Consider the following 17,500-nt stretch of genomic DNA (forward strand, 5'->3'; position numbering starts at 1 on the left):
ATCATAACACCTCATAATCCCATTCAATTAAATCATAACACCTCATAATCCCATTCAATTAAATCATAACTCCTCATAATCCCATTCAATTAAATCATAACACCTCATAATCCCATTCAATTAAATCATAACTCCTCATAATCCCATTCAGTTAAATCATAACACCTCATAATCCCATTCAATTAAATCATAACACCTCATAATCCCATTCAATTAAATCATAACACCTCATAATCCCATTCAATTAAATCATAATGCTTCATAAATCACAATAAATCTAATCATAACAATCCATAATCCCATTTAACAAAAACACTTAATAATCATACTAAGACTAATCGTAACTCCTCATAATCCCACTGACACACACAATAACACCTCAGTAAAATACAGACTACTGTAATAGCCTAATCAAAATGTAACTCTCAATAAAATAATCTCCCCATTTCCACCTTCCATCTACACAACTGTTCTTAATATTAATATACAGTATCTGCTAATATGAATCAAATGAAGTTATCACTGTTTCACCATCATTCACCTGTTGGCCGTGATGATCATCTGCATCATGTGTGACCAGTCATAATCCCACTTCACCCGGAACGTTCCCAGAAACTGAGTCTAGAACAGCAGATTGACAGATGATGCTGTATTCATAAAGTGTGAATGTCATCAGATACAAAATATCAAAGCGTAAAGTATTATTTAAAGATGAAGTCATTTCTGCGACACCAAACGGAATTACAAATATAAACAATGTTTTCAAAACAGATTTCTGTCTGCTGTTGTTTAAACAAAGAGATAACCCCGCCCCCAACTCACAACATTGGTTGAGTAATGTTGTTGGGGCGGGTCTAAACGGATCGCTCAAAATGAACAGAGGAATTTTACAAAGTGCAACAGAAACACAGTGTTAACATTTACATTTACATTTATTCATTTGGCAGATGCTTTTATCCAAAGCGACTTACAGTTTTTGAGAAAATTAACCTATGAATGGCTTACTTCTGTATGTCTCTGTATATTAATCTGAGATAGAAGAATGTATTTTAACACAGCTAAAGTGTCATACTTGAGCTTTAAAAGAAAGACAGCAGTAAATGTGTCTTACTGTGGTGCCGCTCCGGTACACTGGTAAACTGATACCGCAGGTGGTTCTGTTCGTTGCACCGTTGTCCCGATCACCACAACTGCTCCGAGTCTTACTTGGCTGACAGTTCAAAACACACACACACACACACACACACACACACACACACACACACACACACACCCACACACAGACACACACCCACACACAGACACACAGACACACACCCACACACACAGACACACACACACATATACTTCACATGTACATTTACATTATTTAAGTCACCAGACTATTTCTTATTGAAATCTTTTTAAAAACAGTTATAACTCTGATATTTAATCGGATTAATGGATTTTAATGGCAGATCATTTTCAGAATGAATCTTTAACATACCTTCACCGTCTCAAATTTGGAGAGAGAAAGGCCTTCTGGGTAATCCAGCACTATGCTGGTGTTGAAGGACTCGTCTCCTGAGTTCTCCAGCGATATGAGGACTGTAAAATGAGCTTGATTCACCACCAGTAACGTCTCGTTCCTGCAAACGAACAAACAGAACGTGACAAATCCTCACAGTCTTTTTGTCTGCTTTAGATGTCAATGCATGATCTGAACCTGAATGATGGAGGACAAAAATATTATAATGTTACAGTTACTGACAGATCGATATATCAGACCGATGAATCAGATTGTATTTGATAACTGTGCCACATTGGTTAATTAACACAAGTGATCATTTAATCTAATTTACTGACAGCCTTGTCAACAGATAATGCAAAATATACAAATGTCTTTTAAAAAACACCTTGAATTTTGAGTAAATATTGTAAAATAAAATATTAAGTAAATAAACAAATAAAGTAAATAAATAATGTAAAATAGGTGTCAAAATCATAAATTGTGTACATTTATTTAGCATTAAACCCCATCTTATTCAGTCACTAGTTCATAAATGTGTTTAATATGGTGTGTGATTTGTCACTGTTTCTCACGTGAAAGTGAAATTGAGCTTCAGTTTGGCCACACAGCTGTTATTTGAATTACAGTTCCTCTGAAACGGCACCTGATCACAAAGAAAAAAAGCCCTTAACAGAGTTTGAGACTGTCAAAGACTTTATTTGTGTTTGATTTAAAGCTCATGTCACCTCTGCGAACTCTTCTGTCCTGCTGTGAATGTCAAGAATAGCTGTGGAGTTTCCATTTAACATCCCCGTCTGCGAGAAACTCATTCGGATCTTCAGAGGAGACATGGTGTCGGCAACACAACGCTGAAACAAACAAATCTGTGATGTAAGCTTGTGATTGGACGACGTTTCAGCTGCTTCTAACATCCATCTCACGTGTTACAACCAGTGTTGGATTACAGTAATCTGATTACTTTATTTTCAAAAAGTAGCATAATACATTACATTAAATTCTTGTAATCACATTACAGTTGCTGACTTTCATTTAAGTTAATTACATTGAAGAATATACTTCTAAAATAATAGAAATATAACGAGAATATTAGCTAGCCCCTGACGAGTTAATATAAGAGAAATTGAATGTGATCTTGAACAGCAGGAAATACAGACATATTTTAAATTAGTTGCGCAAAAACACAAAAACCTTTCTGTGAAAAGAGATTTCGAAAGTAACTTAAAAGTCAAGTCAATAGTGATGTTTTCCGATGAAGTTATCAGTAAAGATATGTGATTACAATTTTATAGAGGTGATTAGTAATCCGTAAAGGATTACTTTCTTTAAAGTCTCACTCTTAAACTTTCCCAACAATAGTCCTTCTTCACACTAGCACTATCTTTGTGAGGGATAGACTTACAGTCTCTTCAGTGGGCTGTACTGCAGTTTAAAGTGTTTCTGGATCATTCCATGGACAAAACATTAATAAAATATCTGTCCAAGAACATTCAGTATACAAAGAACTCCAGACAACACAAGTTGTGGAACATCAGATGTGATCTAAGAGCTTCATACAGCTTTATACCGTTCGTGCCATTGAAGAGACCGTAAGTCAATCCCTCACAGCCTCGTTGTCATTCTGCTAGCGTGAATAAGGTCTATGGATCCGACCAGAAGTGTTTTGTGATTGGATCACTCAAATCTCAATAAGAGGCAGCCAGAAAAACGTGAGTACGTTTGTAGTATAAATGCTTTAAAACAAACAGAGCATCTTTCCAAATGTAAAAATGAGCAAAACTCCACTAAAACAATGGAGAATTTGCCTGAATGTCTGAAATTAAAAGTCAAGTATAATTGAGTGAAATGGTGCTGTGATTTTCATTTCTGATTATCATGCAGTAACACACTTCAGTGAGTGATGTGTGTCGTCATGAAATCCGAACACTACAGACTGAATCTGTGACAGATGACACAAACCGGCATGAAAACAGAGAAACTGAAGCAGGAGAACTTCGACTCCAGCAGGACGGACTTATGAAGAGTTCTGGACGCTGTATTCGTCTCATCGAAGAATCCTCGATTAATTTCTCTGAGGACATCCACGTTCAGATTCAGCGAGACATTCAGACTCGTGTTCAGAGATCCTGAGAGAAATCAGAAATCAGTTTTGCTCAACAGATGAGGGAGGATGAGAAATCTTTGAGCGATACTACAGACTGATGCTTGTACGCTAGACAACCGATCACAACTGATTTGTTCCTCGCAGACCTCAAACGTGAAAACATGATGTTACCTGTGCTACTGGTGCGCTCTGTCACAGTGAAACAGGAAGTGAGGTTAAACACGTGAAACACGTCGCTGCTCGGACATTCAAAGTTGCTGAAACTGATCTCATTAGGACTGAAACTGAGCTGTGACCATACAGACATCACTGGCCGAGCCCTGACAAGCACACAGAGACAAACTAGTTAATAATGATACCTAAACTGAGTCATTAGTGCAGTAATAATATTGTTTATTTATAAATAATGTGATAATAATACGTTTTTACTCTCCAGATTAAAGGGACACTTCATTAGAAACTGACATTTAGCCCACAGGACACAAGTTACCAAGCACAAGTTTTTGACATTTGTGACTGTAAGTGAACGTGTAGATGAGTTTGTGAATGTTATACTTCAGCAGCACGATTGCTCCTTGTGCTCCAATCACAATGTCCGTCAGATTGTCTTCAGTTATGTCCATCAGACCAGACAGAGACACACCGAACTGATGCAGACCGGACAAAACCATCTGCGCAGAGACCCGCTGAACACACACACAGAAGAAAATTCTTTTGCTCAGCGAATGCTCTTTCATATCTCAGGATACTTCAGCCATGTCCACACTAATCTGTTTAAGTTTGAAACCTCAGTTTTCAGTTTTCTAATGTAATGGAGAGCGTTTTCGAAAGTCTCAGTTTTGAAGGTAGTAAAAAAGGGTAATTCCAGTGAAGATGAGAGGAGTAAACGTAGTGAAATTAATGTGTTTTCAAATGAGAATGGATTAGTGTGGATGTGCCTTAAAGGAATATTCCGGGTTCAATACAAGTTAATCTCAATCGACAGCATCTGTGTCATAATATTAATTACCACATAAATTAATTTCGACTCGTCCCTCCTTTTCTTTATAAAAAGCAAAACTTTGTGTTCCAGTGAGGCACTTACAATGGAAGTCAATGGTGTTTATCAGTGTTAAATATGACCGCAAATACTGTTTGACATTAAGGAGGAAATGAGCCCAAACACAGCGTGAAGACATCTGGTTGTTCTCTCACCTGAGGCGAATGTTTGTGGTTGATGCCATATGTTTCATCACCCAGATAGATGTAGACGGCTCCCTGTCCATCATCCTCCAGCGGAGCTCCAACAGCAACATCTGACAGGCCGTCCCCATTCAGGTCCTTTAGTGACGCCAAAGATGCGGCGAATCGGCCTGTGTTTGACTCGCTCACATTCAGTGTCCCCTGAAACCACTGCGGAGAGAGAACAAGACGTGAAGAGAATCTTTATTGATCACCTCATAACCAGAACCTTGATGTGATGTCACCATGAATATGTGACAGTGACAATCACTGGAGAAACTGTGCCTGAGGGTTTCTTCTGTGGAACACAAAAGGTGAATTTTTAACTGTTCTATTCCATATAAAAGCGTCCATTCATCAAAAATGTATTTTACATTTCTTTCACCCAGAACTCACTCCATTCACTTTCGCTGGAATCATAAGCAGTTTAACAATTCCAATTCCTTAATGATTCTTTTAGTATTTTTGAGGAAGAAATGTTTGGAAATGGGATTCTTATTGCATTTACTGCCATCAGCAGTCTGTTGCCAAATGATAATTTCAGATTTCAACTAAACAGACATAACAAATCAGAAATCAATTTAACACAATTCATAGACAATTTAATGGCACACAGAAACAGCATAAATGCAATCTGATGACTGTACCTTACTATGGATTAAAAAATACAAAACAAATGTGTAACGGGTTCAGGATGGGTAAGGAGGAGGCAGGAACCGGCAGAAGAGTCAACATAACTTTAATGACATAAATCAACTTAAACAAACATAAACACACAGACACACACACAGCGGCCACGTGTGTGTCTCTCTCTCTCTTGAACTGGTGCTTCCGACACATCTTTATCCCCCTCCGAGCTGATTAGGACAATTCAGTGCCGGGCGTGCATCCTCACATCCCGGCCACGCCCTCCTCCTTGTCACACTCCACCACCCGTTTTAGGCCGGGGAAACCTCCGGCATGACATACTCCCCTCCCCTCCCTTCTGGAGGGTAGGTGTTGCCCTTCCGGTCATCCTTCTGCCGGCAGGTCTTCCATGCCTCTCTGGAGCCATGGGAGAGAAGAGGGGATGGAGAGGGGAGAGGGAAAGAGCAAGGGGGAGAGACAGAGTGAGAGAGAGAGAGAGAGAGAGAGAGAGAGAGAGAGAGAGAGAGAGAGAGAGAGGAGACAGAGTGAGAAAAACTTGCTTGCCGGTCCCTGGACACACCGTCGCCTGGTCCTCAGCCACTCCTCTGCCCTCTGCTGGACAACAACTGCTCCTCCCCTGGCGGATGACAGTGAGCCCTCCAACCTCTGGTGTATGGTAACTGCTCCTCCCCTTCCCGGCAGCCGGCAGTGACTCCTCCATCCCCTGGCGGACAACCACGGCTCCTCCGCTTCCCGGCAGATGGCAGCGGTGAGGATTCCATGACAGCACCTCCCTCCTCCTTCCCAGGTTTCGGCACCAGTGTAACGGGGTTCAGGATGGGCAAGGAGGAGGGGGTAACTGGCAGAATAGTCAACATAACTTTAATGACATAAATCAACTTAAACAAACATAAACACACAGACACACACACAGTGGCCACGTGTGTGTCTCTCGCTCTCTCTTGAACTGGCACTTCTGGCTCATCTTTATCCACCTCCCGGCTGCTTAGGACAATTCAGCAGTGGGTGTGTGTCCTCACGGCCTGGCCACACCCTCCTCCTCATCACAAAATGGTCCCAAATTTGATGATTTATTTAATACATGTCAGTCATAACAACTCTCTGAAATATTTAGTATTTTGACATATTGATAGGATATTGGTCTTGATGGACTAGATCTGCTTTGCTGCTGCTGCAGAGTAAGTACGATGATTTGCTACTGCTAGAAAATACACAGACATAATGAGCCAAGCATGTAGACATGCTGATGCTGCTGCTGCACAAACACAAGATATGCTGCATCAACCATGAATCACAGGGAAGTCACACAAATGCACAAATTCCCAAACAAGGAGATCTAGTTCCAAGCGTATGCTAGGCAGGTGTGCTCGCTGGCCAAATGGCATTGTGTTAATAAACTAAACCTCTATGTCTAATTAGGCCTGCTTGGCCGAAAGGCTTAAATGGCTAGTGACCTGACTCATAATGTGTATCTAAACCAAGAAAGTCCAGAGCTTATTTAAATTGTGACTTAGCCTAGCTATGTGTGAATTTATTTAAACTAATGACCTAAGATAGCGATGTGTGCAGTGCCAGATTTGGCTATGGTTTACCGTGTTAAAGACACACTTCAATCAATCATTTATTTCTAAAGCACATTTCAAATCAGCAAATGCCGACCAAAGTGCTGTACAATAATATTAAGAAAACAATTACAGATTACAACAAAATTATCACAACAATAAAACCATGAAGTACACAAATAAGAAACACTAACATATATCCATCTACAAGCGTAAGCTACTGAAAAAAGATGTGTTTTAAGAGAGGATTAAAAAAACATGAATGGAAGGAGATAGTCTTATATGAGAAGGTAAATTATTCCACAAGCGAGGGGCTGCAACTGAAAATGCACGGTCACCCTTTAGTTTTATGCGGAATCTGGGAACAGACAGCAGGAAGCTGTTTGATGACCTTAAAGGAATAGTTCACCCAAAAATGAAAATTTGCTGATAATTTACTCACCCTCAGGCCATCCAAGATGTATCTGAGTTTCTCTCTTCATCAAAACAGAATTTAAGACTTTTAGGATTTAATTTCCTCCTTTAAACAATGCAAGTGAATGTACTCCATTTTTTGACGGTCTAAAATGATATTTAGGGTGCATCAAAATAATCCACATGACTCCAGTCGACAAATAAAGTTCTTCTGAACCCAAACGATTGATTATTTTGAGAAACAAAACAATACTTATATACTTTTTAACTACAAATGTTCACTTCCATACATCTCTGTGACGCAGGTTCATGAGAGGGATGACATAAGCTCGTTGGTAAGGTCACGCGTCACGTGGAGGAGTCAGGAAGCGCATCATCTTAAATTCTGTTTTGATGAAGAAAGAAACTCAGATACATCTTGGATGGCCTGAGGGCAAGTAAATTATCAGCATATTTTCATTTTGGGTGAACTATTCCTTTAAAGACCTAGGGGTCTGATGATGGGAGAGGAGATCAGATAAATACTGCGGTGCCAAGCCATTCAAAGACTTAAAAACAAACAATAAAACCTTCTATATGTCATGGCCAAAAGCAGACCTTAGCACCAGCAACCACCTGAGCAAATAGCATTTTCAGAGAAAAACTCTTGTAGCACTGCAATGAACCGGCTTACTTGCAAACTGATCAAATTTAAAGGTGCACTCAGCGATTCCTGAGAAACACTGTTGATATTCGAACTCAACTGCCAAAACAAACACACCCCTCCCTTCTGTGCTCCTTTGGAAGCTTCGCCCCCCCCAATTTCATGCACGCGAGACGGTTTTATGCACACCAGCTCCAGACACTCACAAATCTCCTGCTACTAAATCTAACATCACAACAACAGCATATATGGGTTCTGTGAAACAGCTATCTACCTATCGAGAGGAAAAAGAGCAACTTCTGCATCCGTCTTCAAGCTTTTTACCTATCGGAGGTCTCTCCACTGCTGAAAAGCCTCGCCGATGTTGACACGGCTCCTAGCCCTCGACTTTTATCCTAATCGACCTCTTGGTCTGTTTCTCAGCCATTAGTCCTCCTTGGAGTTTAGAAAGTTCAAATCAGCCGGATTTGCCGTCGCTCTTCTAATGAATTTCCCTGTCGCTCTACCCCCACCCCCCATCCTGTGCACACGCAAGGACCACCCCCTGTTGCTGATTGGCTGGAGTAGTGTTGTGTGGATCAGTCTGTTCCACTTTATTTTTGTCTCATTTACAGAGCCAGGGCTGTGGACAAATACTAGATTTGTTTTCAGCCCACCCACAGAACGGAAAGCTAGCAGACTGTGAGGAGTATTTGCAGAATTTAACAAAAAAGTGTATTGGATTAGAATTACTGAGTGCGCAAGAAATGTTAGGAAAAAGTTGATTAGCTAGTTGATTAAGGGCCAATCAGCTTGCACCACATAGAGTTTGAACCTGAACTTAGGTGATTTATTTTTTTAAATACCACTTTTTGCAAAGTTAAATAATATTAAAACACTGTCAGTGTAGAACATATTGTGTCCGCATCGGCAGAGGAATGCACATTTGAGAACCGTTAATGGAAACAAACGTCATGAAAGGTATTCTGTTCAGGGGTTTTTTTTTTTTCTGACTAAGAAACGGTTCTCAGTTCCTAAGTTAGTCATAATAAACTTCATACAGCACATACAATGAGGTTTAAAACATGTAATTGTCAATTATTTTATTTGATCTATAAGCACTTGTCAGTGTACCTCTTCATAAAAATAAAACAAGTCCATTTTCAAGGTTTTCCAGTACTAACATTTCCAAAAGCATAAGTATTTCAAGCACTTTCTCTGTGGTCAAATGAGCTTCCAACCTCCACAAGATCTGCTGAGATTCAAGAAACAGCTGAAGACATTTAATCAGACCACAAATAAAAGCACTTCCTTTTGAAAACTTCTAGTCTGCAGTTTTACTTCTGTGCCACTCCTGAAACTTGGCAGTCTGATAGTCTTGTATGACAAACTGCTTGTGATGTTCCTCATTTGTACATCACTTCAGATAAAAGTGTCTGCTAAATTAATACGTGTAAATCTGTTACGTGCTGTGCATTTGTGCTCTGCTGTTTCTCTGTGTTTCGTCTGCGCTCTCAAGGGCCGTTTACACGATAATGTTTTCCACTAAAAACTGAAAACTTTTATGCGTTTTGGCTGTTCGTTTACATGACAACGGTGTTTTGGGGCCTGAAAATGCAAACTTTTGAAAACAGATTTCAAAGTGCAAGTTTTTGAAAACGATGCCACTATCGTCTCCGTGTAAACATACAAAAACGCAAATTTGTGAAAATGATGACGTCATGCGCACACGTATTACGTGTTCAGTCTATAGGCATGTGCGCGAGTACTTCAAAACAACGCACGAGATATTCAAAACTGCAATGACGGACTACAGGACTGTGTTTGTGCTGCTCAAGATTTTGAGTTTATTGACGCTTCTCCAGCAAAGTAATTGTAGTAATAAAGCAACCTCATCGTCTGTCCACACAAAATCACTCGATGCGTTCGCCATCTTCATTGTATGTATTCACCGCTCTGTGGAAGAATGCTGATGTGCACAGGCGCGTAGTGTTTCTTTACAAAGTGACATCACCAACTACTTGCCTGGCATGCATAATACAGCGTTTTTACTCGTTTTCGCGGATCCGTGTGAAAGGGGATCGTTTTGACAACGTTGTCGTCTGTTTTTCAAAGGAAAAACTTTTCCGTTTTTAGTACATCGTTGTCGTGTAAACGTACCCTCAGTGTGTCTGTTCCAGGTGCCGCCAATTCGATGGTGATTGGCTGTTCCTGATTGTGTGCCTTCTTACATCTCTGTGCTGCCGTTCAGATTCGAGCTGTTGCGACTCAGCGCCGGTGTCCTTAAAATATATGCTACCTATCAGGATGTGCTACCAATTCTATATTCGCATAGTTTTAGGGTTGGGGTTAGGGTTTGGGGGGGTTAGGGCTTAGTACAGCCTTACAACACATCACATTATCTGATAGTTACTGTATGCTGGTAGCACATCCTGATAGGTATTATCTGCCTGACAAGATGTGCTACCTAGGTTTTTAACACATTTCATGCTGCTGTAGTACATACTGACAGGTTCACCTGTGCCTCCCGACATGTGCTACCCATGATTTAACTGTACATATCACTGTTTTTACTGATGATAGCACATCCTAAGCAGGTAGCACAGACTGTCAGAACACCGGTCGCACTCCTCCATGCTCCCCACCAGCCACCAGACAAACACCTTGAGTTTGAGAACTGTGATGGTTCTTTGTGTTCGTGTTGGACTCTGTTTTAAGCAGTTAGTGACCTGCCCTGTTTATTTGATATTGTTCATTCTGTTTTTGTTAGTTGGAAGATAGGTTAATCCACTGTGATCAGATCACCCATTCACCTTTTGTGTTCCACCAAAGAAAGACAGTCATACAGCTTTGGAACAACATGAGGATGAGTAAATGATGAGAAATTTTTTTGTTTTTTTTTTTTTGAGAACTATCCCTTTAAACCGCTACACCCCACAAGAGAGTATCATAATAATAATAATAATAATAATAATAATAGCAGCAGCTCAGAGATTGATGAAACTATAAATACCTCTTGTGTTAAAGTGTAGATGTATAGCCTCCCTTCTGCTCGCGGTTGAGACTGATGAAATAATGGAGCTCCAACCAGAAGAAAATCTGAGTCTCCATCTGAATCAACATCCAACACGCTCAGAGACGCTCCGAAATATGAGCCAATCTGAACACAAACATCAGCACATATTACAACAATTCATTCAAATACTTTACTATACTAGTAAATCCCCTTTATAGCTTGATATCCACACACACACACACACACACACACACACACAAAGAATTGAATAATGGAGTAATCAATCTCATTTACTAAAATTATCCAGTTCACACACAGGAAAACTCTTTTGCTCAGCGATTGTAAACGAACCATTTCAAATAAACAATTCCCTTTTATTTAGTGTACAGAACTCTGATTTGTTTTAGTGAGTCGGATTTTTGGATGGTTCATGTAAATGAAGTTCCTAAACGTAAGTTCGGGAGGAGCGAGTCCATCTAATCTTTCGATTAAGCAGCTGTTTACCTCTCTTCGGTCTCAGCTGTTTCCAGCATTTGGCCCCGCCCACCCGCGACAGATCCATGCGATGTCCTATTACTCTGAGTGAAGAATTCGTCATCCTTATCAGATAAGCTATTTTATCAAAATCATTATGTTATTCAACGAAAGCTGCCGCAGCAGCTCACTATTTGCATACACCGTGATAATGGCAGCTGCCACTTTAACTGTGGTTTTCTACCCTGCCTTTCTTCCTTTTTAATCATTACTCAACTTGCGTTGAGGCTGCCTCCACAAAACCGGCCACTGCTTCGCCATATATCAGTGCTACTGCTTCATATGGCCGTGCACAGGTCCTTTCATCTTAACTGTCTACATTTATTCCCACACGCTCGACTCTTTATCTCGTTCTAGCGCACAAGTGTTTCCTCTTAGCGGCACTTCAGCGGTCTCTCACTTTCTTTCGCTATTTCTCACTCCCTCTCTCAGATTTTCTGAGGGTAGTACGGAGTATCTCCTCAAACTCTTGCAATGCAGATACATCAGTCATGCAAGACATATATTGTACAGCAGGTGGCGGTCATACAGTACTCCTTAGGAGTGAATGGCCACAAGTGAATAATGATTGCAAGTCCATTTTCTCCTGCATTTCTGTTTGCAGTGCAGAGCTAAAGCTCTTATTTTTCAGAATGTTATGCTGTTGTTCACATTGTTTTTAAAGACGTATTTCCCAGGAAGCCCTCTTTGCAGCCCTCATTATTCTTACATAACTCAGGAACTCAAGATGGCACCGAGTATGACTGCTGCGTTGAGAGCTCCGACACAACATAGTAGTGTTTTGTTTGTTTTTGTTCACAATTCTTATGTTTTTTGTCTTGGATGTTGTCTGCCTTATTGTCTACGACAGACAAACACTTTTGGACATTGGTTCAGCAATTTCACACCGTAAACCGGACTTAAAATTTCTCAATGCCGACCCGCTGTTTACAAACACGCAAGCGGAGCCCTTTGTCTGGGCAGCCTGGCCGCGGAAACGCAGCCGGAAAAGGGGAAACAGAGCCGCATTTCTCATCAGAGAAAGATGTCACGCAAATCGACCCCCACTATCCACTATTCTACTGGCAAATGTTCAGTCTCTGGATAACAAGCTCTGCGAGCTGAAAGCGCGGATCTCTTTCCAACGAGAGACGAGGGACTGCTGCATTATCTGCCTTACGGAAACTTGGATGTCTGCGGAGATTCCAGACTCAGCCATTGAACCCGCGGGTTCTCCGTGCACCGAGCGGACAGAGCAAAAGACCTCTCAGGTAAAAGCAGAGGAGGTGGTGTATGTTTTATGACCAACAAATCCTGGTGTGATCAGAGGAACGTACATTCTATCAAGTCTTTCTGCTCTCCTGATCTGGAATTTCTTATGCTTCTGTGTCGACCATTTTGGCTACCGAGGGAATTCACAGCGATCATTATCACTGCTGTGTAAATCCCCCCACAAGCCGACACAGACCGGGCACTCAAGGAACTGTATGGGAGTATAAGTGAGCAGGAAACCGCGCACCCTGAGGCCGCGTTCATTGTGACCGGGGACTTTAATAAAGCCAGTTTAAAATCAGTCGCACCAAAATACCACCAGCACATTAGTTTCAACACACGAGGGGACCGGGTTTTGGACCATTGCTACTCTCCCTTCCGGGATGGCTACAAATCCCTCCCCCACCCACCATTTGGCAAATCGGACCACTCTTCCATTCTGCTTCTGCCTGCTTACAGGCAGAAACTGAAACAGGAAGCACCCACTCTCAGAACGATCCAGTGCGGTCGGACCAATCAGATTCTATGCTACAAGACTGTTTTGATCACACGGACTGGGAGATGTTCCAGTCCGCCTCTGATGACGGCATCGAGCTTTACGCTGATAGCGTAATGTGTTTCATCAGAACGTGCGTAGAGGACGTGGTTCCGACCAGAACAATACGGATCTATCTGAATCAAAAACTATGGATAAATAACGATGTTCGCGCGGCACTTAATGTGCGGACCTCCGCTTTTAATTCCGGGAACGCGGAGGAGCATAAACAAGCCACATCAGAACCGCAAAACGCCAGTACAGGAGCAAGATTGAAGGACAGTTTAACACCACCAACTCTAGAAGCATGTGGCAGAGAATTAACATCATCACGGACTTTAAAGGGAATAAAAACTCCGCCATGAACACCGCTGCCTCTCTCCCGGATGAGCTAAATACTTGTTATGCTCATTTCGAGGGAAATAACACCGCCCTCGACGGAGAGAGCTCTCCTGGCCGAAGCTACAGAGGTTAGTTCACTCTCCGTCTCTGTAGCGGATGTAACCCGATCCTTCCGACGGGTGAATATCCGCAAAGCCGCGGGCCCAGACGGCATTCCGGGCCGCGTCATCAGAGTGTTCGCGAACCAGCTGGCTGGTGTTTTTACGGACATTTTCAACCTTTCCCTCTCTTTGTCTGTAGTCCCCACATGCTTTAAAACATCCACCATTGTGCCTGTTCCAAAACAATCAAAAATAACTTGCTTAAATGACTGGCATCCTGTTGCTCTGACCCCCATCATCAGCAAATGCTTTGAGAGACTAATCAGAGATTACATCTGCTCTGCATTGCCACTCTCTCTTGACCCGCTGCAGTTTGCATACCGCAACAACCGCTCCACTGATGATGCCATTGCATCTACAATACACACTGCTCTCTCCCACCTGGAAAAAAAGAACACTTATGTGAGAATGCTGTTTGTAGGCTACAGCTCAGCATTCAACCCCATAGTGCCCTCCAAACTAGATGAGAAACTCCAGGCTCTGGGCTTAAACAGCTCGCTGTGCAGCTGGATCCTGGACTTCCTGTCAAGCAGACACCAGGTGGTTAGAATAGGCAGTAACATCTCCTCATCACTGACCCTCAACACTGGAGCCCCACAGGGCTGTGTTCTCAGCCCACTACTGTATTCCTTGTACACACATGACTGTGTGGCAACACATAGCTCCAATGCCATCATTAAGATTGCTGATGACACGACGTTGGTAGGTCTGATCACTGACAATGATGAAACAGCCTACAGAGAGGAGGTGCACACCCTGACACACTGGTGTCAGGAGCACAACCTCTCCCTCAACGTCAGTAAGACAAAGGAGCTTGTGGTGGACTTCAGAAGAAAAGACAGAGAACACAGTCCCATCACCATCAATGGAGCACCAGTGGAGAGAGTCAGCAGCTTCAAGTTCCTGGGTGTCCACATCACTGAGGAACTCACATGGTCCGTCCACACTGAGGCCATTGTGAAGAAGGCTCATCAGCGCCTCTTCTTCCTGAGACGGCTGAGGAAGTTTGGAATGAACCGCCACATCCTCACACTGTTCAACACCTGCACTGTAGAGAGCATCCTGACGGGCTGCATCTCCGCCTGGTACGGCAACAGCACCGCCCACAACCGCAAAGCACTGCAAAGGGTGGTGCGAACTGCCAGACACATCATCGGAGTTGAGCTTCCCTCCCTCCAGGAAATATATACAAGGCGGTGTGTCAAAAAAGCTCGGAGGATCATCAGAGACTCCAGCCACCTGAGCCATGGGCTGTTCTCACTGCTACCATTAGGCAGGCGGTATCGCAGCATCAGGACCCGCACCAGCCGACTCCATGACAGCTTCTTCCCTCAAGCAATCAGACTTCTGAACTCTTGATCTCTCACGATCAAATACATCAGCACTGCACTTTATTACCCTTACTCTTATATCTCACACCGGACTGTCATAAATTATATTATTATTATTATATTATGTTCTCTCTTAACAACTGACTATCAACCGACAGCCTGAATGTCAATACAGTACAATACTGTACATTCTATATATATATATATATATACTTTTTTTATATACATTTTAATTTTTAATTTTTATTGAATAATGTGTATCTATATAGTAAAAAAAAACAAAAAAAAACAACAACAGCGTATTGTATACTGTACAGTGTATGTTATTATTTGTATATTGTTGAGTGTAATTATAGTGTATAACAGATGTTTAAATTGCATTGTGTTAATCTGATGTTTATTGTAAATTCGTATATGTCTCATCACTGTCATGACTGCTATATTGATCGGAACTGCACCCAAGAATTTCACACACCATTGCACTTGTGTATATGGCTGTGTGACAATAAAGTGATTTGATTGGTAACTTGTATACTAGCTTAAGGCGCGGTTACACATACCTTCTCACGGTGAAATTCCGTGGGCGAAGATGTCATGGGCGGTGTGTGTAAAACCAGCAAAAATATAGTTGTCAAACAGCCTTTTTTAATGCTGCACTTTATTCTCAGTGAAACTTAAGTTAAAAAGAGTTCAGTTAAAAACTCACCGCTAACTGATATCCTTGTCCATTGTGAATATTCAGTGTAGCTATTTACAAAATTTATTCACGCCGATCCAAGCAACTTCCTATTGGTCAACATGGCGATTTTGCCTGTCTACGTTCACCAAACTTGAACTCGAGGCGAAATCAGCGTGAGGAAATTCTTCGCCACCGGATGTCCATTGCACGAAATTCACAATTGTGCAGATTCCCATTGAAATGACTGTATTTCACCCGCGGAATTTCGCCATGCAAAGGTATTTAAGACCACGCCTTAACTACTTTTTTAAAGTATCTTGACTGTCGTTGAACCACTTAAGTTATACGTAAGTAGCTTGTAGCGTGAGAAGATCCTGTTTCAAAGTAGCTTCATTAATTTTCCAAATACTTCGTCTGTTTATTGTCATTTGCAGGTTTTGCTGTATATTTGATATGTGTGTTTGAGAGAAGTTTCTCCATCAGAACTGACCTGTTCTCCTGTCACATTCCTCGTCACTCTCCATATGTTTTTAGTCTTACTGAAGAGGGTCACGTGACCCTTGTGTTCAGCCCGCGGGGCGCCAGAGAACAGCAGAGAGACGTTTCCTCTCTGTCCAATCACAGCAGAGTAACCTGAATGACATCACCATCATTTAAAAAGCTCTTCACAAACTCATAAAAACACACAGATCAAAATGAATAAACATACCCATGTATGAGTCTTCATTGACAGCTGGATCTGTAATCTCGATCTCTCTGAATCCAGACCCTGATCCCGTCACTTCATACAGAGCTCCACGCCAGTCATTAGATCCAACCGCACCCACGATCACGGAGTCCTGACACAAACACATCAGCACTAAATAAGAAACAAACACTAATCTCATATTTTGAGATTAATCTCTTACCTTGTGGTAAACAACACTGAATCCGCTTTGAGACAGTTCCTTCTGTCGACTAGTGCTGTCAGCGTTCTGTGAACCTGAGACACCAGAAAGACTTTTACCATGTTCATTATGTGCTTTTATTTAAAATACACTCCGTTTTCCTTAAATGTACAAGTAGATTTCACCTTCAATATTGTAGATCTTGTTTTGCAGGTTGTCAAGAAGCCCTTTGAGTCCAGCGTACTCATCAATGTAGAATGTGTTGTTGTGTTTTGGTTCTGAAGCAAGCGTTGTCAGTTTCTTTAGATCAAGTTTCCCCACCTAACAAACACAAGACGTCAACATAGTAGAAACTTCTCTGGCACTACTCATGTTCCTGTACTCCAACGAGTGTTCACACTCTTCAGGAAGTCAAATGACCAATGGATGACTGATCATGACTCTCCTCGTTAAACTGAGATACCAACAAGTATTTGAACATCCAAACAAATGACCCACTTCAGCTCTGAGGAAACTCACCCCAATGATGTAGCGGAGGATTTTTTGCTCTTCACACCTTTTGAGGACATTGATGCTATCTTTATCACTGGGGTCTCCATCTGTGATGATCACCAGAGCTTTTGTAGCATTGAGGTTCGCTCCAGATGACACATTATTCAAGAGATTCTTCCTGGAGAACATTTAAA

At 41.7% G+C, this 17,500-nt stretch overlaps 1 protein-coding gene across 2 annotated transcripts in view; it reads right to left on the minus strand.

The window, feature by feature from the left end:
* The window catches only part of LOC127445098 (integrin alpha-L-like), a 32,773-nt gene that overhangs the window by 7,120 nt on the left and 8,153 nt on the right, over positions 1 to 17,500 (minus strand). For both annotated transcript variants that reach the window (XM_051704883.1, XM_051704885.1), the window contains exons 8-22: positions 17,334 to 17,484; positions 17,000 to 17,135; positions 16,836 to 16,909; positions 16,637 to 16,766; positions 16,418 to 16,560; positions 11,092 to 11,238; positions 4,806 to 5,003; positions 4,167 to 4,297; positions 3,783 to 3,931; positions 3,467 to 3,633; positions 2,236 to 2,358; positions 2,083 to 2,153; positions 1,487 to 1,628; positions 1,112 to 1,210; positions 542 to 621 (exon numbers count right to left, since the gene is read on the minus strand). In XM_051704883.1, the coding sequence (XP_051560843.1) occupies positions 542 to 621; positions 1,112 to 1,210; positions 1,487 to 1,628; positions 2,083 to 2,153; positions 2,236 to 2,358; positions 3,467 to 3,633; positions 3,783 to 3,931; positions 4,167 to 4,297; positions 4,806 to 5,003; positions 11,092 to 11,238; positions 16,418 to 16,560; positions 16,637 to 16,766; positions 16,836 to 16,909; positions 17,000 to 17,135; positions 17,334 to 17,484 (1,941 nt within the window). The remainder of the gene's footprint in view (positions 1 to 541; positions 622 to 1,111; positions 1,211 to 1,486; positions 1,629 to 2,082; positions 2,154 to 2,235; positions 2,359 to 3,466; positions 3,634 to 3,782; positions 3,932 to 4,166; positions 4,298 to 4,805; positions 5,004 to 11,091; positions 11,239 to 16,417; positions 16,561 to 16,636; positions 16,767 to 16,835; positions 16,910 to 16,999; positions 17,136 to 17,333; positions 17,485 to 17,500) is intronic.

The sequence above is a fragment of the Myxocyprinus asiaticus genome, chromosome 8 (genome assembly GCF_019703515.2).
Source record: "Myxocyprinus asiaticus isolate MX2 ecotype Aquarium Trade chromosome 8, UBuf_Myxa_2, whole genome shotgun sequence".
Classification (NCBI taxonomy): Eukaryota; Metazoa; Chordata; class Actinopteri; order Cypriniformes; family Catostomidae; genus Myxocyprinus; species Myxocyprinus asiaticus.